Raw genomic sequence first — 25,446 nt, 5'->3', positions numbered from 1 at the left:
TTTCTGGGGGTTTTGGCTGTCCCACAACTGGAAGTGAGTGGTGCAACACTGCAAACACAAGTAAGTCACTCTTTTTTTTTTAACACTGATGATTCGTAATTGGTCCAGTTTGATTGCTACTGGAAGGAGACAAGAAAATTTAGACTAGCAAGACATACATGTAGCAGGCACTTGTGACCCGAAGATGGAGAGGTTTTTAGTCAGGAGGGAAAACTGGCGATGTGTACTTCCCAGAGAAATGCTAGGGCTCTAGGATACACCGTTTGAAGAAACTTGAAATTAGATGTAACAGCCTCCTCTCAGACACTACATTGTCACAAAATCTCTTAGATCATCTACACACAAAACTGTTCAGCCTGATCTCTGTCTTAAACCTAGATTGTCTATTTTTATTTAAAGGTTGCCCTTTGTCAACCAATACTCTCAATCATTTTTGTATTCAAAATGTCAGGCTCTTTGTCCTTGAATATTTATCAAAAAAGATAACTACATTTTCAGCATTCAGAAAAAGAAAAATGCTAAAACATGACATTTTGTCAAGAGGCTGTTCTCCGGCCTCTATCTGGACACCTAAAATAATTTATCCTGTCACTGTGAGGCGTTTGTTCTTGTAACCACAATGAGCCTCACCCAGATTCAAAGGGGATAAATAACTGACTGCCAACTTCCCAGGGAAAGCCTCGCCTGTAGAAAAGAGCAGCACATCTTTATCTTCTGGAGGATGTACGCTCATGTGTGGTAAGGTTGCTGTATGTTGGTGTCCTGTAAAAATAAAACACATAGGACTTATCTTCTATACAGGCTCATTTAGTTTGGCAGTATCGGTTAATGAAGAAAATAAACAGCATGTAAAATCACGTTTTATTGAGCCGACCACATTTTCCAAAGGCAGCTTGCCCTTTTTTGGTCAGTTTGTTTCAAATTGCGTACTTAATTCATACACTTTATAAAAAGCATTTGAGAATTAAATTATCCTTGCAAACCTTGCAGAGGGCCATAAATGATTTAAGTAAGTGGAACATTTACAGAATTGCAAAAGGAAAGCATCATTACTGTTCGTTTCTTCCAAAATAAATTTCACACTGGGGTCAAGTAAGGGAATCCAGTGCATGTAGACTTAACAGTGGTAACCGTCATACCAACCCAAATTACATGACATCATTAATTATCTTTCCCTAAAACTGTCTTACAGAGTTAGAAACAAATTCAGGCTGCAGTTAAAGCAACCTGAAGAAGTATTTAAAGAAGCTGTAAACTATATCCCCCACATTTCTTGAAAGATTTAATCTATCACCAGTTTCAGAGTCACTTTGAGTTCACCTCTGGTGGGTGCCCCATCTCCTCAAGGGATTTAATTTTACACTGCGTATTAGAGAACCACAACTGTTTCCTATTGATTCACGTAGCTTACCTACCTCTGACAGTAGAGCTGTACTGCAGCGCAATCGCTTTTGCTCTCTGAAGTTGCAGGCAAGCAGAACAGAGATCCGTTTCCCCAAGAAAAGCTGTTTATATACATAATCTGACTTACTCACCACCTCATTCACTAAAAATCCATAAATAATGCTTAAATTATATACAGTATCATATAAGTGGGTCTTTATTCTTCCCACAAATAAATTACTTTTTAAAAAAACCCAAATGTTAACAAAGTATAAAAAGCAATGCCCTAACAAAACACCAGTGCTGTTGTCATTCCATGTTGTCTTTGGATTGCTGCAGTAAAGTACGTATTTCTTCAAAATACTGCTGCTTCCAACATTGTCTTGTACTGTCTTCATTAGAGGCAGGAACTCCTTTGCACTCTAACTGCAGTTCCGTCTGAGCAGCCATATCCTTGAAATTCAAGGCAACCGTTGCGTAATGTTCTGAAGGGAGAAAACAAGACATTTCAGTAAAGTGTTTTTTAAAGGATCGCATTTGTTGTTGCTAATTTTTTATCTGCTTTTGCCTGTGTCTGAGCAAAGTCTCTTTTCACAGTTGACAGCTGCTATGGACACCAGGCTATTCTCCACAGAACGCAGACCAAGGAAACTTCCAGTTAAGCACGGCTGTCACCTTTCACGTTTGTTCCTTCACCCTGCAAAGCACAGCCTCTGTTAGAGGTCCTCAAAAAGACTCACCATCAGGCCAGCTTCTACACCTCCACTTCAGGACAATTCTTTGGCTTGGGACCTGGAAGAAGATAAGGAGGTTTGAGATAACTCATATTATGACTACTCCATGCTAATTCTACCCTGAAAAATAAGGAGAGGGAGCATTATTTTATGTAATAGTAGACACACGCATGTAAACAATACAAAGATGGGGGTTTGTTGTTTGGGTTTTTTTAAATAAACTGTTGTCATCAAGCTGTTTGCTACATTCTTCTGTTTTGTTTTCTCTACGGGAAAAGGCCAGGGTGATTACTTACTGAATATAAAACAAGGGTTTTATTGGAGACCTCCAAATGGCCGTAAGAGAGTCATATTTTCACCTCTGAAATCTCTTAAGTATGACACAGTGTGCCCCTGATTTTCTGTGAAGCAATCCAGCCTGCTTTAATGTACAAGTTAGGCAGTACTGCGTAAAAATGATTTACAGCCTGCCACCAGCTCATGTGAGAAGGGGAGGTACCGCTTACTTAAGCATAAGTATATGCATTAAAGTCAGCTGAAGTTTGGGCTAAATCAGGCTTATTGCTTTCACCAAGCCATTAAGTTTATATTTTGGCTGTTTCATCTAAATAGTTCCTTATCTAATTGCAAAGGTTGATGAATATAACTGACTTCATTCAACTTCCATAATGGGATGTTCCCACTGAGGCCAGTCTCAGGTGTAACAGCGCTGCAGCACGTATGTTTCCAGGCTGAGCCCTTCCTGGAATCAACAAGAAGTTTTACTAGGTTCAACCAAGAATCCAATTTTCCAAGGCTTTGCTTTGTTAAAAATTGTCCAATTGTCAGTGATACTTACTGCTCGTCACCTGAAGGGACATTAAGATACCAAGTCTAAGCTCAGCAACTGTGAAAATGATTTTTCAGAGGTTTCAAAAACAGAGTTGAGCTCCAATTATCAATTTTTCCCTTCTATTTGCAAAAGTGTTCAGTTGGGGAGAGCGTAACGTTTGCCCTGAATAGAACAGAGATCATTTCTCTAGTTAAAAGAAGAATTGATAGGGATTTAGGAGATAAACCTGCTTTCTCATGCCTCCTAGTAAAAAAAGATGGTGCTGAATTTTCTCCCACACTGCAGGTCATTAAGCGTAGTCAGTGCCTGCTCCTTTGATAGGCAAGAAAAATCACGTAACCTAATACAAATTTTTTTGGCTTTTAAATAGAGGAACTGAATATGCATTAGAGAAGGTGAAATGTCAGAAAGTTATGCTACTTTTTAGCTCAAAGAAGAAATTGACACCACCCCGCTCCATTTTTAAAGTGCAAAGTAGGAGCTTTTTACCAATTCTGCGTATTCAGCACTGACGCAACCATCAAACATCTGCAGTTTGCCTCCTTTCTCAGCTTCAACCACAGCAGGACACTTGGAAAACTTCTGTACCAACTAGCAAAAAGAAAAAAAAAAAAAACCAAACAGCACAAGTCAGTTAACTACAAATCTATACTGATACATAATGCACCATATTAGGGCGCTTTTCTGAAGAAATTAACTAAACTGTAATATACATGAGTCTTAAAACACTAATTGGCCTTTTCCTTGTATACAGCACTCCACTGAGCTCTATGGTACTAGCAGGGACTCATGAGGTGAGAGAATGAGAATATAAACGCAAACAAATGCAAAAGAAGCCTGTCCTGTTAAATGCAAAGACCAGTAAAGACTCCAGCCACCTGCAAGGGGCACACACAAAGTATGCACGTGTACACACACACACACACACACAGACTGGACTGGCTGGTACTAGCTTTGGAAATGACGCAGACAGAACAGCACCTCTAAGAAGGTGCAAGAGAACTGCTGGGAGCCGTTATTGTTTCCCATTGGTAGTGTTGGGATTCTAATTTAAAGGTCTCTGATACCAGACCAGGCTCTTTTGAAGGACACAAACCCAAAATTAGTAACTTTCTGTTTTGTGCCCTATAAGCAACACTATCATCGCATCCAATAGTTAATCTAATTAAGCTGTAAGCTGTGGATAACAGTGCCATTACTGAGCACTTTTGGCTCCTGAATGACAAGTACCTACATTAAAAAAAGCTAAGCTTTTTCTCACAAGCACAGGAGCACATGATTGAACTGCATACAAACTACATAAAGATGGAGCTTTGCTTTGTTTTAGTTGGCTTTTCTTCCTATTAAGGTAACAACTGGCAAAAAAAACCAAAGTAAAGGTCTAAGCCACCCTAATAAGCTGTCATTAAAAAGGTAAAAGTAGAGCAATCCGACTGCCACCTTCTAGTGCTTTCTGACTGCTGTCACAAGGACGTGCCACATTGTCAGTGAGGCCAGCTGCCCAGCCTTTGCACCTTCCTCAGAGAACAGACTGAAACACCACCTCAGGCCTTTTGCGTTTTCGCCACTGACACTCCTCAGGCACTTAAAAGGTGAGGCTATTCACCAAAACTTGAGGAGCAAATGATGACAATTACAAATACTTAGTGAAGTTACAAAAAAAGGACAGCTCTTGAAGCCTTCAGTTTCTGGACAATCACATCTCTCCATTTAATGTATGTAAGGAATATTATCTGTACTTGACACTGTGACACAGTTATTACTACACAGCTACTCAGCCATAACAGCATCTGCATTAAGCTATAGTGCCTACGGATATATCACTTACTTCCTTAGTTGTGAAGATGCTGTAAAGTTCATCTGCTGGAGAGTTGAATATTTCTCTCATAAGTATCTTCACTGTTGGAATTTTTACACCAACTGTATCGAAAGACTGCGGTGAAACAAAATCCTGTAAAGCAAACAATACTCATGTGAATGAGTGCAAGATCAAACATTTAGAAGTACTGGAATGGCAGGATTGTTGTTACCTGCACATTCTTAAACATACTGTGTTGTGAATATATATTAATTATCCAGTCTACATACTTACATATTTATTTGACAGTATTATTAATCATTATTCACTAAGTGACAAAACTATGAGTGTGTGATTTGCTCCAAAGACATCTGAAGCTGACTTTAGACTGGTGGCCATGATCCATGCAGGTGAATTCCAACTTCACCTTGCTGAAGCTACAGCCGTTACAAAACAAAGCATTAAGGAGTCCATACATGCTGCTGTACTGCAGAACTGTGCCCAGCATCTGGGACAGGTCATTTCTGTATTACAGGCCCTAGTAACAGCAGTGAGGAGGCAGTTCCACTCCAAATGCTTGCCCTTTGGTGGGTAACGACAGGAATATGCAACTGTTACCATAGCAAAATCTATAGGAACTACATTTATGATAATAATATTAAAATCATACAATGCTTAAAACCAGCATACCTGCACGGTGTGCCCACTTAGTTTCCGCTCTGCAGCTGGCTCCTGACCAACAGTAGCTTTTGTTGGCAGAATCATTCCCAAGGTAAACTCTGTAATAAAGAAAAGCACTTTTCAGTAGGAAATTGAGCTGTTCAACCACCCTGACATTTAGCTATGTCATGAAGATCGCTGGCCAAAACTGTGGAGAATGGGAGTACAGAATGGAACGTCCAACTCCAATTCAGTCTCCCCATCTTAACCGTGTTTTTATTAGCAACAGAGCCTAAACAGCAACTTCCCTTAAAAATACAGGCATTTCAAAGTCACCTGCCCCAAAATTACTAACATCTGCCCATTAAGGAATGCACCATCTCCATGAGCTTCTGTACAGTACAGCAGAGAACTGACAAGCTGGGGGTCGGGACTTGCTTTGCTAGCCAGCCAGTCCGGCCCCACAGCGCTCTCTGTGGTCAGTACCTGTAGCATAAAACAGCCTGGGATGCTACTGAAACTTCTGGACACTGCCATCTCTTGACTGGTAGGACTAACTTATTTCATCTCAGCTGGTGAGAATTAAAAATAAAAACAAAACAAACCCACGGACTTGTCAATATATTACCAATCTATTCAAGAAAGAAGACCGCATAAGAACATACCAAACATACTGGTTTAACTAACCTGTTTTAAGTGCTTTCAGGTAATCTCTCAGGGCCTCTCTGACTTTTGTGGTGCCTTCAGTTCTCATAAGGTCCTTCAGAACATCACCTTCCCCCTTCTTTTTGCTAACGTTTATCTAGAAACAGAAAAATTACAAGATCTAAGAGGCATCTAAACACAAGCAGTTTGGATTCTGGCAAAGTATTTTGGCTTTGTTTACTATATTCAGAGGACAGCTGCAATTTCAAGTTCATTATCTTCTCAGTTTATCCTACCTTTGCTAAAAATAAGTCCTCTTGGGTCTTGACATAAATAAATGTAGTATCTCATCTCCACAGTAGCTTAGTCAAGTTCATCAAGTATAGACAGAGTTGCCTACTACACAGCACAGGTTGAGGAACCTGTGGAAGCCACAGCATCAACTGCGACACAACCAACAAGGAGATTCCTTTAAGTTTGGCGGGGGGGGGGGAGGACGGGAGGGGTACGCGGTTTGTTGGATTTTTTTAAAGACTACAACAAGCAGAGGTCTTCTCAAATTTGTAGTTAGTATATCGTAATTAGCAAAGAAAATCGTGCACATTCCTAGTAGGTAAATTTGAGAACAGAGAGAAGTCATTATTCCAAGTATAAAAAATGAAAACACAAAATAACTATCCAAGTGTAATTATCCCACTTAATCACAGCATAAATCAAAATATGAGGCCTATATGTTGATTAACACTTTATTTAAGAATTCTGAACCTATATAGCCGTATCAGTATTTCACACCTACCTCTGTATCATCTACCTCATTTTCTTCTGACAGGTTAGGAATTTCAACAGATCCCTTATGTTTCTCACCAGACTCTTTCACTGTACCTGTATTAACATAACGAATTCTTAAATGCATTATTAAAAACTATTATTTCCCCCACAGCAAGTTTTATCTCAGAAATTAGTTGTACAAAAGTGTTACTTGAAGCAAGTTGCCTAGAATCTAATTTAAAGGAACTAAATAGCAACGAAAACTGTCAAACGTGTCACAGTTAACTTACTTAGTAAACTATTCCCCGAACTGTATTTTCCTGTACAGATGCATTAAGATACATACATGCACACAGGCACATCTCAGCACAGTTTGCAATTCCGTTCTGCCACTGTGCTCACCTTCAATCATCAGCTGTCCTAATGCCCTCCACCTGCAACAACTCCTGTCTGCCAACACAGACTGTGAATCTAAAAGGGGGAGGGGAAAAAACGTCCTCTCCCCCTGAATTTGCCTGCTGCCTAGAATGCTAGCTATTCCTTCCCGAATAGCTGAAAAGCTCCCAACATACAGGCACATCACCAGAAAATGTATACCTGTTCATTAAACATACATACAACTGAAGTTTTTTAAAAATACAAAACTTCACTTGAAAATTTTTTAGAACAATTGTTCCTACTCTTTAGTAGCTTTACCATGGCCTGCCGACTAATCACTGTACATGTCAGAAAGACTTTGCAAGGAAAGAAATTATGCTCCTTATCTGCATCTTTCTGGGCAAAGGCCCGCCATCACTTACCTACACAGCTCTATAAACACCTTCTGGCATATGACCCCTGTACTGTACTTCTTCACCTCAGACCTTACTGTGAAAAGATTTAATTTAAGGTCTGACACTTTTTTCTTTCGCTGAAAACTCACCCCCCTTGCTTTACAAAAGCATTATTATTTAAATGTATTCACTATTTAGACCATGTTAAAATCTCTTTAGCAAGCAATAGTGGAAACATGCAGCTCTGCCCCAAACCCACTTATCTTCATACTGTTGTATCAGCTTTGTTGTCAAAACATACTCAACTCAACACCAGCCTTTATCAATCTATCAGCAAAACTCTAACACACAAACAACCCAGCGTTAAGCAGGACTGCAGAAGGGGATGAAGGCAGACATAGTATTTCTTTGGATTCTCACCTTCAAAGGCGCTAGGCTAGATCCAGCTACTACTTAACATCACTCTCCTTCCATTATTTTTAATTACTATCCTGAAACGACCACCATGCTGTAGGGGGGTAGCCATGCACAGATATACTCTAACATGCTACTGGTCAAGATCACAGTAAAGTACCAACAAACACTCAAACGTTTCTCAGCAAAAAAAAAGAGCAAACGACCATTAGTAACACAAAGCGGAGTATGGTGCAAAGATCCCTTCCTAGTCGGGATCTATGTGAATAGTGCAATATGCAAAGTCAGTTAATCCAGAAGTAGACAACCATGTCCACACAGCAGCAGCCTAAACTAGAAGGCCTCTCTTGGGTTTCTCAAAGTCTCCCAGGAGAACCTGTTACCTCAAGTACAAAGCCCTGTGAAATGGTTATATACCACTAAAACACTTCTAGCCCCAATACAAATCACATGCAGCCATCTCAGTTTTCTCTTTACTGCTTTCTTCCAGCCCCAGGATTAGTACAGGCAAAACCACGCAACATTGTCTTTGCTGATAGTAAAGCAAACCTTATTTTCAGCTGCTGTCCCCAAAGTGCAAGCATGCAGAAAAAAGTTTTTAGGAGCAAAACACAAACCTGACTTTTATCATTCAGCTAATTTTATTAATGAGTATTAAAATAAAGATTGCCAAATAACCCGGCCAGACAACAAATTTAAATTCATTAAAAGAGTAAATAGATATTTCCCCCCCTTCAAAAAATTGCTTGTCCGAGGGATTAATGCAGCTGGTATCTGTGCTGGGCAGCAAAGTCCAGTCAGTGAACAAACAGCTGGTTGGTCAACATTACACAGGTGGAACGTTGGTACAGCTTTGCATTTTTAGTATCACTATAATGTAAGAAAAACTATTACCTTTTTATCAAACAATCAAATTATTTGTCTGAATCCTACGGGAAACCAATAACAGACCTAAGAATAAACGATTTGTTTCCTGCCAATCCAGTATTTTAGAAAATTAATAATGAAAGCATGTCGCAGAAAGACCTACCTATAAACCCACTACTGAAATACCTATGTTTTAAAAGGACATACCAGTTTTCATAAAGCTTCCATCACAAGGTAGAATAATGCATTGAAATCCTCATTACATCTTCAAACAAACAACACAGAGAACAGCCATTTTGCTCAATTTTAGCGCCATTAAGTACCCTTAGTTCCTCACTTTCTTGTTGCTCTGTAATGTAAATAGCTAAGGGCAATGTTTTTCCAACATTGGACTTTTCAAACCGGCTGCACATTTCAGTATTTGTATCATCTTATTCTTATGTATCCAAATTTTAATCATAGCTTGAATTACTAGTTATCCTAGAAGACTTGTAGAAGGAAATAATCACAGCAATTAGTGTTTTTAGCAGTTCAGTCTGAACTCTCATTTCTAACTCGGTGCTTTTGGAAAACACACACAATGGCTATCAAATTAAGAAAAAAATCATCAGCCCCAGCTCTTTTAGAATTTCACCGTGTAGTAGCAAACTCCTTTAAAACTAAACTCTCAAAGCACATTACCCACTGTACTGAGCAAGTACCTAATATAAATCGGAGTTGTCTGTAGTTAAACACTGAAAAGCATAAAGACCTGGCAGAGGAAAAAGAATTTATAAAGAATTTGTATAGAAATACAAATAAAATACTGTATTTACCTAATTCTATGCCTTATACACAGAAATTAAAAAAAAAAAAAGCCCACAACAAAACCAAAGAGTATTTAAAATGTAGATGATTTTAGCTTATCTTGAAAAAACAACCCAAAATATCAAAAAGGTGATTGCAATTGTTTAAACTGTACTGATACTAACTGCACAAAAGGGTGTAATGTTTGCTTTCTTCTCTGTTAATATCTAGATGACAATTGTATGTTCTTCGTTTATAAGACACTTGTAACACTTAAAACCGATAACTATCAATACGAACCAAAATAAATAAATAATAGTACTTCTTTAAGTCCCCCATTATTATGGGAGCAGACCTCCATTCCAAATCTGTTCAAATAGGAGCACTAGTCTCAGCATAGGAATAACCATTAAAGTCCCTGTCAGCCAAACCAGGAAAAACAGTCATGAAAAGTGCATTGGAGCAGACCACAGCATTACTCGATACACTGATCCAGAGACTACAGTCCTGTTTTGGGGCACAGGGATTAAGAGGGGGGAAAATAAGAAAGGCCCTTGGTATTTCCACCTCCTATAGTAACAACTGAGGCCTGAGAAATAAGTGCAGTATTTTGTGGAAGAACAACCTGTTATTTAGCATTGCAGTATCGATGTACAATTGCCCATGCAGGTGCTTTTTATCAGCTCTTCCTGCTTCTTACTCCAATGAAAGAGATGGTCCACAAACTGCCATCAAGTTTTAAGCATCTAGTAAATGGAAAGAATGCCTTGACGTTACCAAAAGTAAGTTATCAGGTCGGTCTGCAAATAAAGAGCGGCCAAGGAACAAGCACAGCGGAGGATGAACCTCCAGGAGCTGGGGCTGCGAGCAGATGCATATATGGACACAGCCCCTCTTATCGCAAATAATCCAGAAGTATTTCTAGTTACCTTATTCCCACTAAACAGTTTTTTCCTCGTAATTCATTATCCTCAAACTGCACTAAATTTTTTGAAACATCTGCACTTTTACACTGTCTTAACTTTCTCCTGTTTCCTGCTATCAACATGCATTGGGCACCCGGCTGTAATTTGCGCACACCAAGAAACTGAAACAATTCAAGCACGCTGTTCTAAGCAACACATATCTCACCACAACAGAAGTATTTACTTCTTGCAATGCGAGTAATGCTGTGCAGATATGCTGTTAAAACAATGCTAAGAAATATCTGTGGTACAAAAAAAAAAAAAAAATGGGTGAAGGGGGAAAAAAGATAAGCCAGGGTTTCAAGATTATTTAAAAATAAGCGTTTGCGACATTTCAGGCCCACGTGTGTCCTGCAATCTCCCTACGACTTGATTCACCGAAATTCACGAAAATAGCGCTGTTTTTCCAACCCAGAAGGGACAGTTTCCTTTCCAAAGCGATCGCTCCTGATCCCACAGGGCAAGTGAGCAGAGCCAGCTTTGCAAAGGCCACGCATCAACCCGAAGACAGCCCCTGTGTCGAGGCACATCTTCCCACGAAAGCTGGGGGCCACGGCTGGAAACATGCTCACCCCCCCACACACACACACACAGCCCCTGCGCTCCTCGCACCCGGGAAAGGCTAAACAAGCCCGGGGGCAGTCTCTCCCACCGCAGGCTGGCTGGCTCCTCACCGCCAGCGCTGGCCCGCACCGGAGGAACCGCCGCTAGCCCGTGGCGAACGCCTCGGAGGAGGACGGGCACGGCACCGCCTCACCCACCCCCCCGCCGCGCCGGTCCCCTCAGAGCCGCCTCCCCCCCCCCCGGCCCGGCCCGGCCCGGCCCGTACCTTTCCAGCTGAGGCGCAGGTTCCACTCGTAGAAGAAGATGAGTTTCCCTTTGCGGCTGTTGCAGGACGCTTCGCCTTCCACCTGCTTCAGGTCGCTGATTTCGCAGCGCCCGGCCTCGCCCTCCACCACCAGCCCCACCAGCACCTCCTTCAGCTTGCTTTTCGACCAGCTGGTCGCGTCCCGCTCCGTCCTGGCCCGGGAAGCGGGGCCGTTAACGGCATTTCCCCCCTGCCGCACACACGCACACAGGCTCCCCCCTTCTCCTCCCGCCGCCTCAGGGAGCCCCCGCCGCCCTAACGGCCTCGCCGCGCGCCGCCCCTCCCCTCCCCTCACCAGTGCCAGTTGTTGACGTTGGTGGCGTCCGCGCGCTCCTCCACGATCCAGCGCGGGTCCCCCTGTCCCCACTTGGCCATGGCGCGGCCCCGGCCCCGGCCCCGCCGCAGCGCCCGCCCGCCTCCGCCCGCTTCCGCCCGCCGGCGACCCAGCCAGAAGGTGCCAGAAACTTCCCCTCCCCCGTTCCCCGCCGGAGGAGGAGGAAGGCGAGGCCGCGCCGCCCGCCCTTCCTCCTTCCGCACGCTCCCCTCGGCGGGGAGGGAAGGCGGCCGCCGCAGCACCCACACACCCCCCCCTCCCCCCGGGTCCCTCTCACTTGCGGCGGGGCCGGTAGGGGCAGCTCCTCCTGCGGCGGGGGCCGAGGCCTGAGGGTCTCCGCGGGCGGCCCGGCGGGAGGGCGGGCAGCGCGCGACTAAGGAAAACACCGGCCCCGCGTTCCCAACGGTTAACCGCGGCCGTTAAGTCCTGTGGGAAAGAAGAGGCGATCGATGCCCGAGGAGGTCTCCGCGGGAAATAACGACAGGGCGTCGCGTGCGGTACCGGTTTTATTGCCTTGCCGTTATGCTCGCGCCGTAAGCGGTTAAATCCCCCGTTAAGGCAGCGCTGCGCCTGGGCCGGTAACCGGGCGCTCCCGCCACGCCGCAGCCCTTCCAGGCGATGGGTTATTTCCTTTCTTGTCCGTCGCTAAGAGCACCAACGCCAGGAGCAGCAGCAATTAATCTCTGCGTAGCGTTCCCCTATTTCTTAGTGCTCATTTAATTCTGTGGCGTTCCGATGAGTGTCGTTGTGGTTTTCCCAAAACTCTTCTTCATCAAGTATTCTTACTGATTAAAAACGATCATCGTCAGGCTCATCGTCTTCAGACTCTGTGTCCAAAATAATGGCCACTTCTGAAAATTTTACTCCTTTAATTTGTTTTTTAGGGGCCTCCTCTTCATTGGTGCCTGTCAGGAAGCAATCCTGCAAGAAAACATAACCCAGATGAGGCAGAAAGCTACAAAGGGTAGAGTGTGGACAAATTCTAAGCAGCACAAGTCACATAACTTCTGCACGTATATTCTCTCACTGAAGCTTGCAAAGAAAGCATTTTTAAGGCTGCATTGCTTTTAAGTTTTAGGAGCAGCACATGAGAACCCTTTACACATTTTGTAAAAGGTAGAAGAGGGCCATCACAAAGCCCTTCTAAGCAGGAGGAAAATTTTCATAAGATTGTTGGACTAGATGATCTCTAGAGGTCCCTTCCAACTCTGAAAACTCCGTGATTACTTTTTATTACTTCCATCCCAACTTTACTTTTTTTGATAATTCTTCCATTTTTTTGATTAACAATGATAAAATATCTTTCTACTCCGTTCTTTGCAGTTGGAAAGCTAATTACCTGTTTTGGTGTGGATTCTGCAGTGGGCTGGGCATCTACATTTCGAGGTTCAGCAGCTTTTTCAGATGCTGCATTTTCTTTATGATCGCTGTTGCAATCTAGTGTCTCAAGGTAATAGCATTTTTCGTTGGCCGGAAGCGTGTCTTTGTCAGCATCGTCCATGTTGCTAAACGCTATTGTTTCAGCTTTCCTGAAAGAGTTAAGAGAATTCATAACACCATGAACCTACAAACAGTTAAGTGACAAAAGCCTTAGCTGCTCTAAAACAGAGTAGCGTGTACGCTGATCTCAAAATTACTTGGGATTTTACCCAAGGGAATCCTAAGTAGTTGCTTGTATCTTGAAGGGCTTTTTCTGCAAAAAGCTTTAACGATGTGCTAAAGCGCAAGTAGGAATTTGCCCTTGTAATTTTCAGTACAAGATTAAAAGTTATTAGCTTCCTTCAAGTGTAGAGTTCTTAACTTATAATTGTAAGGGTTCTTAAAAATCCATCTATACATTCCTGAGAGATACAAGGAAAATCCTGTGTTACCAGAATAAACGAGAATCATATCTTCTGATATGCTATTTTTTATAAATTCGCAATATCAGCATTCTACTTACACATTATTTGTGTGCTCTAGTTTCTCTAAGCTTCTCAGACTTCCATTTTTGTCAGCTGCACACAGATTATCAATACCCTCCATAATTTCATCTTGTTTCTTAACCAAAGGCCGTTGATCATCCTTTCTGAAAATGATAACGACATTAAAATAAAATCGCTAATTCTTTTCGAAGATTGGCTTTACAGTTTAAAAACAGAACATGAAGCATTTGTGTCATAAGTTTAATACACAACATTTATTTTTGGTATTATTCCGGGGATTAGTTGGAGTATTTCCTATTTTTCCACACAATTGTTGGATTACATATTTAACGGTAACAGGGTAAATACCCACTGTCCTCTTGGAAACACATTCACATTCGTCTACTATGCGGTTCTGCTGCCACTGAAGTTAGCAGCAAAACCTCCCTTGATTTCAGCATTCATGGGGTTAGAGGAGACTTACGTGGGTATATTACAGCTGCTTATGCCCCCCTTCACAGTTAAAATGTAAAAAGAGAGAAATCTGGATAGCAGAAAAGTATTTGTTTCTGCAGTTGCTGTGTGACAAACACAAGAAGAAACCAACTTTCACTTACATGTAACGCATCTAATATCTACAGTACAACACCAGGCTCTTTGTTTTAAAGCAAATCTTAGGCAATTCTCCATGCAAATATCAGTAATTTATCAGATAAGTACTTTTCAAGTTGACATTTGAAGTAAAATTACTACTTTTAAGTCTAAATTACATTGTTAAAGTAAAACTATTTGTACCTTTTGCTTTTTATAGTAAAAAGCACGTATGCCAGGAAGGCTATGAGGGCGCAGGCTAGCAGAACACCGAGGACGATCGTTGCAATGAGTTCAGGACTTGCTGAGTCTGCAGGAACCTCTTCTATGGCAGCAGTAACAGGTGTTGAAAATACCTGCTTCAGTTTTCTCTCAATTTTACTCTTCTGCGCCCTAAGTTTTCTGAAGATAGAGGAGTAAAATGCTGATGATTTATCAGACCTTCATTTTGGCTTGAAGAGTAGTGAAGAAAATAAGAGAATACCACTCCCTGGTCCACCAAGACCTTTTCTGAAGATTCAGATTTGTCATGTTTTTCATTCAGGAAAAATTCTGTTTTCTGGTAACCAGCCCTGGTGCTTAGGAACTGAAATGCTGCAAAGCTTGGAAAATTGAACTTGAGAGGTCAGTATCCTCTAAATCACCAGGGCAGCCACATACAGTCTTACAGATACCAATAGCGCTTTCCTCAGAGGAGGAGGTTCATCCGTGGAGACTCTTTCCTATGACCACAGGCTCCATTAGTATAAGAGAGGTGTTGAGTCTAGAAACCCATGTTTAATTAGCAGCTGCCCTTCATAGAATGTTTATAAGAACATGCATTCGTACCACTGTCGTGTTATGAAAAAATGTAAACTACACCTAAAATGTAAGCTTTTAATCAACATTCTGCAATTCTGAAGTCGATATCTATTTTAATGATATTCTTTCTGCCTCAGTTTTCTCTAAAACTGACTTTTAAATATATTTTGCCCAATTAAACGGCCTTATTCATGTTTTTGACAAGCTCTGAAAATTAGCTTTCAATAAACAACAAAAGCTTTCTGAATTCTAAAAATTCCATTTAAGCCTTAAGTCTCAGATAAACTGCTATTTGATCCAAACCTGTCCCGTCCAAGACATCAATAATTTTAAGGGAAACAAAACCTAGCTGTGTAGCACTGACACCAAGAAGACAGACTGTGCCATACAGACCTTTTTACATCTTCTGCAGGTACTTCCTGGTTTTTCTCATCAAAAGCAATAATTTTTACATAAGTTATATCAGTGTTGCTTCTTGCTTTTCTTTCAGACTCATTGGAATAAACATCAACAATGTATACGTTCCATGCAAGTTCATCTTCCAGGACCCTGCCATCATATTAAGAAAACATTTTAAATTAACTGGGCAATGACTAATTATTTTACTCTGGAAATTCAGTGACAGAAAAGTAGCACTTAATACAACACTTTGCAGATATTTAGTATTTTAATCTAAGCGCAAAAAAATGCAGGATTATCATCAGCAAAGGAATTGCCCAATATCGTTGAGTGATTAAGTAGCAGAGGAAAAAAAAATCCAGTCCTTGTCTCTGACTGTTAAGCAAAGATACTTTTCATTAGTAGATGCTATATAACTTCTGTACATAGCCTAGAAATCTTAGATAGGCGCCATTAGCGTAACTGAACAATTAATTAGAGAAAGGGAGGGTTAACAAACCCTTATACCTAGATTTCATAACCAATATTGCATAGTATATAATATATTTGGTCACGCTTTTCAAAGCAACATATGGCCCATTTCATGCTTGACATTGTTTTATAAATACAGGCAGTGATACCTATAGAGTACTATAAACAGTAAAGGTGGGGAGGAGGGAAATTCAGTCTCATAATCCTCATTGTTTTCTCATCCTTTTTCACAGATTTTCACGCTGGATCAGACCACTGGCCCAGTTAATCCATCATTCTGATAACAGTCAGTACCAGCTGCCTCAAAGAAAGCGGCAGAGCAGCTCTGGAATTTCCATTTCATTTTTACCAACAAGAAACTTGTGCTATAATAGTGTCAACATCACAAACTTATTTTTCCATCCTTCAGAGCGATTTCCCCTCAACAGCCCAGGACTCAGTATTTCCAATGTAAATATATGTTTAAGTATAAGCAAACAAAAGAACTTGTGTCTTCATTAATATGCTAAAAAGGCCAAAACACATTTTTAATTGTAGCGTGGCCATCCACACATCCCTAGCTAATCCCCTAGCACCGTACGGCTGAAACCTCCTTGAGAACCTCTGCTGCTGTGCTACGAGGGCAATTTGTCATTTGTAGCACAGGTGGGTTTGGTTTGTGGCTTCTATCCTGTCTGTCTCCACATTTGTATCTTGAGCCTACTATCTGTGAAAAACCTTATCCTAGGCTGTTAAAAATCACAGAAACATTAAGGTAGGATTAGACCTCTTGAAATCATCTAGTCCAATGACCTCTTTGACATTTGTCAGCTCAGGCCAAAGCCTTACCGGGTAAAAACTGGTGGATTCCTGTGAATTCCCTCAAATGATTCTGAACGACATCAAATTAAAGACCTAGCTTTTCATGGGCACTGGCTGCATCACCTCCCCTGTAGGCTGTCAGATGCCCATCTCAAAGGCACTCTAAATTTGTCATTAGATATTAGAATAAGCTTCACAGTTTCAAAATACCTTTTTACTTCAGCAGAGTTTTTTTCAACAACATTGATCGTCTGATTAAGTACCACCACCACCATGTTGTTACTGGAACTGGAATCAACAGTTACCTAATTAAAAAAAAAAAAAAAAAAAAAATCACATGTAAGGTTTTCTAAAGCATTTGTACCTCTCTTAGACTGACTTTCAAAAAAAAAAAAAAAAACAAATAAAACACCCCTCTGAAATACAATAATTGTCAGTCTTCATGCCTACATATTTTTATATGTCAACGGAAATGACCACCTCATAATTCTTGCCTGAAAGTATGAAGTAAATATTGGTGTATCTGACAGTCTCGCTATATGGTGTTAAGTAATTTTTTTGTCATTACCAAGCCTAGCCCTTCTGGTATGCAGAGTTTTGAGGTGGAAGCAAATCAGGACCATAAATAGCAATCTTACTTACATTGACTGTTGTCCGGGCTGTGAGTCTTCTTGTGCCTTGGTCTGCAGCTTGGACTTCCAGATAAAATGTTCCAACCTTTCCTGCTACAGAAACTGTAAAAATCTGCCCTGTATTTTCATCGATGTCGAATTCGTTCATTTGATTATTCACTAAGCTGTACAGCAGAAGTCCGTTGTCTCCTGAATCTGGATCTGTAGCCTGGGTTTAAAAAAGGTGAAAAATTTGTGAAACTCAGCTTGTGGCTTTTGGGCTGCACATTGCTCTTCAATCATTAAACTCTGCAGTTTCTATTTGTAAGTTTGGAGTGTTCCAGGACAGAGCTGTTGTATTTTTCTCTTTGCACTAAACAAAGTGGGGTACAAACTATCAGAATCAGACCAAGAGTGTAAAAGGGGAAATAAATTTCCCATGAAGTCTGAAGGATTCTACAGCTACAAGCATAAAGGGAGCAGGCTAGAATGGAGAGATAACACCAGACTTTGGAAAAGATGAGAACTGCTCCATTTTGTTATTATTTTCCCATTTGGGTCTGATAGATAACAAAACAGTTAGCAGTAGAGAACGGTGGTCTGTGCAGTATGTAATCCATAACAGCAGCATGAGTCAGAACAGACCGTAAAGCTCTTCTGACGGATGCACTGGTAGGACAGGTATGGAACAGTTCCTTAAACACCCCATCCTTCACCAACGTTATGTTGAACCTGGATGATGGGCAGAATCTGTCTCAAGCTTTCAAGAGCAGCTTTAACAGCTCCTTTAACCCAATTTAACTGTTGAAGAAATCCAAATCTTTCAAAAGATTTCTGTCCTCAAAGAGCACAGAAAGATACTGTACCTCAACTGTAATAACTGGGTACTTATAGGGCACTGAGTTCGGTATCCGAGCAGAGTAGGCATTATTCAAAAATGCTGGCTCTTCGTTTACATCCTGCACGGAGATGGTCAGCATTGCCACATTTTGAGCAAACAGGCCTGTTAAACCAACACAAGTTAACTGCAGCAACCAACACCAGCAAAGCACAACTTGCAAAGGCCGGGTCAGGCTGTGGCTTTGCAGCAGTATCTCTGCTGCACGTGAGGATGAGGGAGAAGACAGGGAAGGCAGCAGGGATGCGCCCAGAGGAGCTCGCTCTCACTCCTGCCGGGGCTTCAGTGAGAGCAGGGCAGTTCAAGGCAAAAGGTGACAGGACCGTCAGCCCTCTCCCGGTGGCTGTGCTCTACCAGGCAAGGAGCAGGCAGGTTCCTCCAGCTCCTGCTGAGTCCAATGCCCAGCTATTACATTCTTTTCTGAGACCACGGTAGGGCCCTGGGGAGGGTTTGCACCCTTGGAGGAAGGCTGCTGCCTTTCTCCGCACAACCTTGACCTTCAGCTTTTCATCTTTCATGTCAGACTTTTCAGTTAAAGAGAATTACGGTTCCTATATTGGGTTGCAAATACAGAAGATGTGTTCATTGCTCCTGATTTAAGTTGGAATGTCCTCCAAAAGATAAAGTTACCTGAACACTGGACTTCTGCGGCAGATGAGAGATTTTCATTTGCTTGAATTAAAATCACATACTGAGAAACTTCCTCATAGTTCAAATTAATTGCTGTTTTCAGCTGACCAGTTTTTGGATCCAATCTAAAATGACCTGAAAAGAAAAACAGGCACCTTCGTTGTTATCGCTACCATTTCACTTGTGTCCCTCCTACCTTTTGTGTCTTAGTTGCTCTTAGGATGTTTCCATGGATCCTCTCTGCTCTTAAGAACGTGAAATGCAACACTTCCACTGGCTGAGCAGCAAAGGCACCACAGCTGGGCTCCTATCCCAGACCAAACAGGCCTTAAACATGTAAAGGAGCAACATGCTTGGAAAACAGAATTGCAGCTTCTTGTTGCACAACTCCTTTTTCACTGCTTTCCAAGTTTTCTCTCGGGTTCTAATGATTTCCCTTTTTTGTGCACCAAATGGAGTTGCAGCACAGCCACAAAAGCTGAAGGAGGGCAGATGCCCTGACAGAGGGGCAAGTGCAAGAAAATGATAGACTAAAAGTGATTGGCAGGGAGGAAGCTGCTTGCTAACAAACTTCTATTTTGGCTCCCTCAGCCTGCAAATTACCCTAATTTAAGACTACAGGAACCCATTTTCTAGCAAGTTACCAGCACCTCTTTAGCCAAAGATTAACAAAGTCCATGCTGAAGAGCTCTGAGAGACATTCTTTGTGTACTTTCATTTTTTAAAAATACAAGTTTTAATCCTTGATCTCCATCTCCTCATTTATATACAGCAACATCTGCCACACAACAGACAGGTTATTCTGTTATCTTAGCTATTTTAATTCATAAGGGAAGTAGTACTCACCTTTTTCGTTGCCAGATACGACTGTATAATCAATCGGTTTTCCTAAAGTTTCAACCACAGCAAAAGCGTAAACGAAATAATCCACTCCTGTGTTTTCCCAAACGGAAATGCTAATATAGAAAATAAATGATAAACCATGTTAAGTTTCCCAGCAGTTGTTACACTGTCAGGATTTGAAATTTAACTCTTTAGGAGCGAGTTCTGTGTGCACTAGATGACCTGCAGAGGTCCCTTCCAACCCTGACCATTCTGGGAAAATCCTGCCCCCTCCCCTCTAGTTGTTTGCTAGAGCTCACTGACTTTCAGAGTGCAGTGCAAGCCCTGATTTTCTAGCCAGATATTTGTTTATCCTTGAGTAAAGGCTAAGGAAGAATGTTTTATTAGTGTGCAAGAGGAAAGGGACAAAGAGTCTGGCTCATAAAAGCCGCACGATAAATAAATAAAAGGCGATGCCCCGCATCACATTCGCAGAATCACTGGCATAGCAAAATTTCCTGGATGCTTTGTTTAAAAAAACTGATGTCCTTTCTTCTGCATGGAAAAATATGAAAATTAGCTTCAACTTTCAACTTTACTGTGTTTTCCGCTACCTGGAGACTATATATCAGTTATATAACTTAATATGAAAGTCTCACCTCATTTCACTCGTGTTAAACCGAGGAACAAACGGACGGTTGTCAAAGACGTCAAGAGTAATCACAGCACTGTCATTTAAAGATGGAGAGCCTTTGTCCTTAGCCATCACTGTTAAATGGATCTCTCCAGAACTAAACAGGTTTCCAGTTGTAATTATTTTCCCCTCACTTGTATCTTCTATCAGGAAGAACGGGCTGAAGTCTTTATCAGGGAGGATGTAGTACTCGATCAGGCCATTTTGCCCCTGCCATGAAAGGAACACAACTTCACGTAAGTCTCGCTTGCAGGACCAGGCTATTTCAGTGCCACAAGTCCCATAGTACAGACGCATGGGAACCTCAGTATTTCCATGCTTAAATGGACAGAATGCCAGAGGCATTTTAAATAACTAGAGAGAACCAGGCTCAGAGCTACTTGGTGGTTAAGCTGTAACACAAGAGCAGCAGCAGGGGAAAGAGCCAATGGGCAGAGCCCCCACACTCCCAAATTAATTTTGATGTTCCAAGATCCAAAAAAAAATACCCATAGCAATACTAAAGAAAACTACGTGCACTGGGAGTACATTTTGAAGGGTAGGATAAACACTGAAACAAGAGATTTGACAGTGTCTAAATGTCTCTAGTGAATTTATTTCAATAACAGTTAATTTGTTTTGAGAATTAAAACTTTGGGTTAGCTATGGTAAGATGGGTGCCGATAAAAACACAAAGCAGAAGAAAAATCACAAGCAGGTGGCCAGTTACACAGTAACAGAGTGAAGAAAAAAAAACCCTAATGAAAATAAGTTAAGGACATGCATAGAGGGGGACAGTCAGAGTCACGAAAGAGAATCATATAAAAGTGCGATGTCAATGAGAATAAGCCAAAGTCCCTTGGATCCTTTTCACAGCTTGAGGAGAAGCACAGCCTCCCCACTGCTATGAGGGTAAGCCCTGTTCCCGCCTGCCACAGGAGAATTGGACACATTTTACTCTGTGCACATCACTTCACTCTCCGGAGACAAGCCGTTTTGACAAACCCTGAGGGTTTGCTCTGTTGCGCTTTACTCTGTATTTCTAAAAAGCATTATACTCTGTTCTTCCATGGCTCTGCAGCACCAGGATCAGACCCTACCATGAACGCCTGTTGTCACTAAGTAATCTGTGGATTTATAATTATTTCACGAACAGGAAGAAATAGAGACAAAGTCTAATAATTTCAGTGCTGGACTCTGCCCCAGAATCCTGAAAGGGTGGTGCAGGGAGGATGAGTGCCACTCTGCATGGCAGAGGACCAGACATGTTATCTGAAGGATGAGTTTCATGAGGGTCTCAATGAAGATCTCACAGACTCCAGCCAACTTTCATAAGCAATTTCACTTTTTATATAAAATAATTGAGAAGGATGACAAAAAAGGGGCCATTAGATTATTTCCAGCAATATACCACAGCTGCAGCTATTTTAACCAAAACTATGCGGGAAGAAACAAGGCGGCACCTGCTACACCTATTTTGTTGTCACTTCTAGGTGTTTCATCTTTTCAATGATATAATTAAGTAGTTATGTAGTCATGGCGATTTGGTTGGCTACTGGGTATCTCTGACAGTGCCTGGATACTACTGGATGGGTGCCGTACAGACATATCAAACAAAATTACTTTAAAAAATGGGGACAGAGATAATTAGCTGGGCTACCACAGCTCAGAGGCATTTGGAAAGCAGGCATTTCCATGTTCAAGCCAGCTATATGATGTTTGGCTTTTACAGGTTCTTCTAATTCAGAAGTTCAAATAACTTCTCAGATATTAAATTGCTTCAGTCCTTGTATACTTCCAAAAGACTGGTACAACTCCATATAATAAGGGGAAAAATTAAGGCTAATATAGCTGAAGGAACATGCCCAAAGACAGGGAGTACATCAGTGTCGAGGCAGAAGCATCAGAAGTCCTGCTTTCCAATTCCAGTGCTGTTAGTCAATCAGAATTCACTTTCTGCTACATTTGGTATTTCATGCCTAGAGAACGGAGAAAAATACATTTGGGCTGCAGCTTAAAGCAGTGTCAAAATCAAACAAGAGTACTTACCTGATCTTTGTCAGTAGCGCTCACAGTTATGACATGAGCACCTACAGGATTAATCATGTTTATAGAAGCGGAATAGGAATTCTGAGCAAATACCGGAGCATTATCATTCACATCAATCACTAGAACAGTGACATAAGTAGTTGCCTAGAAAACAAAATGGTTTCATGCATTTTAGAATGTCTTATTTAGAGAATTTTTTTGTTATTTGCATATGCACCAAAAAGTATAAATTAGACTTTGAAAATGCTGTAGTAAAATCTTGTGTTAGGTTTAATTTTGTGAACTCAACATCAGAGATCACTACAGGATTTTAATACAAGAGAAGTGGGAATTCAATGTTGCGGTAGGATTTTACTTCTTGAAAGGTGCCTGAATGAGTTAAGAACAGGATGTGTTTAGGAGGCCAACATGTCCTGCTGCTGCTGCTAGATGCAGTTAAGGGAACCACACATGTTCTTGTTCTGTTAAATAAGTGTGTAATATTTTTTCAAATAAAAGAAATACAGAGGAACAAGAACAATTTGGCGAAAATTACTTTTTCTCCTGTGAAAAATTATCAGGCACTTACAGTACTAACAGCAGTAGGCAAGAATTCCAGTTGCCCAGCACAGGTTAGTCTGCAAACAATTCAAGGTCAGATTCTACCATGCATGATTATGACGTATTTCACCTAATTATGGGGTATAATACTATTCATCATGGACAAAGGTCGCAAAAGTCTAGCCCTAAACACGATTAGGTGACTAATTTATTCTGCACAATAAATGTCTTTGATAGATCTCCCTCCCATCAGTTCAAAATCCACTCTGACTAGAAGAGTCACTGTTCATTACAATAATGGTCTTTTACCTGATGGAAAGGGGCAGATTTATTGTTGACTGCATTCACTGTAAGGTTGTATTTATTCATGGTTTCGTAGTCAGGAGAGTTCTTTATCTTAATGTTGCCATGTATTCCATCTATTTCAAATATATTTCCTCCACCACCTGAGATATATTTAAAGAAGCATTATCAATGAATACATCTTAAAAGCACATAATTAACTACACTCAAATTGTATGTTTACTTGTGTCTTGAGCTCATTGAAACAATTTTTTAAATAGCATATAGATAACGTAGAAGAAAAACAAAAAAATATTTTGAGTGGATGAGCATTTGAAATGTGAGCCAACAGAATGGGTTAACAAGTTTTGCAGGTACATCTGTCACACTCAAAAAGTAATAGTGCTTGAGGCACTCAAGTGGTGATGGACAAGACATCGGAGTTATGGGGTGAATCTCTGGAAGCAAGTTCCTCCAAGCCTGTGCAACTCTTAGAGGAAATTAGAGGTGTTCCCAGGCACTTTTATTGTCCCCTGACCTTTTGTACATTCAGTCTCATGTTTGCTGGTTGTAAGAGTCATGAAGCACTGTAACAAGACAGCGCTCCTGCCAAGATCTCTGAGAGGAGATGTCACAGAATTTATTCCGTCTCTGTTGAAGGTGGACTGGAGTGGCACATAGATCTAATGAGAAATTAATTTAACTGCCAAAAGACCTGGCAGTGACTTTTACTGGTTTTGGCCACCCTTGTCCAAAGTCACCTCAAAGTCTGTGTGCATATTGGAAATAGAACTCTAAAAACATATAAACTGTATACACGTTGCTCTTGATGGTCCATACAACAAAACCAACTGTTTCAACTCCTGCAGGCTTATGGTCCAAAGGGGTCTAAATCTCCATCTCTGTCAGATTTGGGGGCAGAGGCAAAAAGTGTACTCTTCGCAACTGTAATGACATCAGCTACCACAGTTAAAGGTGACAGGAAGCACGAATCAGAGCTCTCAGTCACTGCAGTTCACAAGCTGGCACATTAACGGAAAATGAAATTGAAGGCACTTTATATTAGTAGCCTGGGCAGAGATCGGAGGTAGCAGAGTAGGTGACCTGCTGTCTGTTGTAGCACTTCTACTGCAGTGGTAACGGTGTCCAGCACAAGGGGGAAGAAGACAGCTCTCCAGCAGCCCTCGATAGTGAATCAAGTCCCTGACAGACTTGTGAAACCATTTACATCTGCTCCTAGTAGCTGCGAAATGCTCACAGTGCACAGGCTGAGGAGAGGCTTAATTTAGCAGCATTTAACACCCGGTGGAGACACAACGGGTTCTACAAGACAGGGATGAATTAGGCCCTAGACTCTTATTCCTCATTCAAGAAAGCTATGGGCATTTTTTTTTTTTTTCCATCAAAATGACTCCTGTTGATGGCAGCTACAGCAGTCAAATAGCTAAAAATTTTTTAAAAAGCTGTTTTTTAACATAATTATGGCTATGATTAAAAGCACAACAATTTGTAGTTTCTGCAAAAGAAGTTTCTACTCGATCAGTTTGAAAGCTGTATGAGCATAAATTAGTAAAATACCAAGCCAGGTGAAAATGAACTTTCTTGGCTTATGTGGAAAGTGTTAACAGATAACACACATAATGCTATTTATGTTTGTAACAGTATAGACAACAAAGTGACAGTTGTTCCAGTGCTGCGGGAAAATTCTTTGTTACCTGTTAGGCTATATAGAATAAACGCATTGTCTCCTGTGTCTCTGTCTGTTGCTGTGATTTTTCCAACTATGAATCCCACAGGTGCATTTTCATTCACACTGAATTCAGTCACTGGATCAAAGACAGGCAGGCAGTCATTAGCATCAGTGATCTTTATGACAATTGTGCAGTAGCCTCTTTTCTTCTCAGGGATTCCATCATCTTCAGCATATATCACGACCTGTAAGTTGCACAATTATTGGTAATGAGAAATCATACAAATAGGTACTTGCATAAGGATTAAGAAAATTGAAAACTTAAGTAGTATTTTGTCAATTAAAAAAAAAAATCTTTTTATATAGAACCAACAAATTCACCAATATTTTTGCTTTGACCAAAATAAGATCATAAAAAAAAAAAACAAATCCAGCAGTGGCAGCAACAATAAAGATT

At 41.1% G+C, this 25,446-nt stretch overlaps 2 protein-coding genes across 2 annotated transcripts; both read right to left on the bottom strand.

Moving 5' to 3' along the window:
• Positions 1-78: 78 nt before the first annotated feature.
• On the bottom strand, positions 79-11,877 carry LOC309670535 (activator of 90 kDa heat shock protein ATPase homolog 2-like). The gene is made up of 9 exons (XM_082481515.1): positions 11,789-11,877; positions 11,455-11,645; positions 6,849-6,934; positions 6,095-6,209; positions 5,438-5,526; positions 4,778-4,900; positions 3,439-3,540; positions 2,124-2,175; positions 79-1,868 (listed from the first exon to the last, which is right to left on the bottom strand). Exons 1-9 carry the CDS (start codon positions 11,866-11,868, stop codon positions 1,693-1,695), a joined length of 1,014 nt encoding a protein of 337 aa, XP_082337641.1. The 5' UTR covers positions 11,869-11,877; the 3' UTR covers positions 79-1,692.
• Positions 11,878-12,326: 449 nt separating this feature from the next.
• Positions 12,327-19,117, bottom strand: LOC309670273 (uncharacterized protein). The gene is made up of 9 exons (XM_082481148.1): positions 18,934-19,117; positions 18,272-18,408; positions 17,437-17,634; positions 17,005-17,099; positions 15,517-15,672; positions 14,527-14,724; positions 13,770-13,895; positions 13,167-13,356; positions 12,327-12,748 (listed from the first exon to the last, which is right to left on the bottom strand). The coding sequence occupies exons 2-9, from the start codon at positions 18,383-18,385 to the stop codon at positions 12,617-12,619; spliced, it is 1,209 nt and encodes a 402-aa protein (XP_082337274.1). The 5' UTR covers positions 18,386-18,408; positions 18,934-19,117; the 3' UTR covers positions 12,327-12,616.
• Positions 19,118-25,446: the final 6,329 nt, after the last annotated feature.

The sequence above is a fragment of the Vanellus vanellus genome (assembly GCF_965231255.1).
Source record: "Vanellus vanellus genome assembly, chromosome: 3".
NCBI classification, from domain to species: domain Eukaryota; kingdom Metazoa; phylum Chordata; class Aves; order Charadriiformes; family Charadriidae; genus Vanellus; species Vanellus vanellus.
Note: the sequence above shows the minus strand (reverse complement) of the source record. Positions and strands in the feature narration are given on the sequence as shown.

Coding starts and splice junctions, on each gene's coding strand:
- LOC309670535 (XM_082481515.1), bottom strand. CDS start 11,868: ATGGCCAAGTGGGGACAGGGGGACCCGCGCTGGATCGTGGAGGAGCGC. Junction 2,176..3,438: donor GTGCTGAATACGCAGAATTG/GTAAAAAGCTCC, acceptor ATCTTCTTCCAG/GTCCCAAGCCAAAGAATTGT. Junction 1,869..2,123: donor GTGTAGAAGCTGGCCTGATG/GTGAGTCTTTTT, acceptor TTCTCCCTTCAG/AACATTACGCAACGGTTGCC.
- LOC309670273 (XM_082481148.1), bottom strand. CDS start 18,385: ATGCTGACCATCTCCGTGCAGGATGTAAACGAAGAGCCAGCATTTTTG. Junction 17,635..18,271: donor ACCCAGTTATTACAGTTGAG/GTACAGTATCTT, acceptor TTTTAAACCCAG/GCTACAGATCCAGATTCAGG. Junction 13,357..13,769: donor CTAGAGCACACAAATAATGT/GTAAGTAGAATG, acceptor TAACTCTTTCAG/GAAAGCTGAAACAATAGCGT.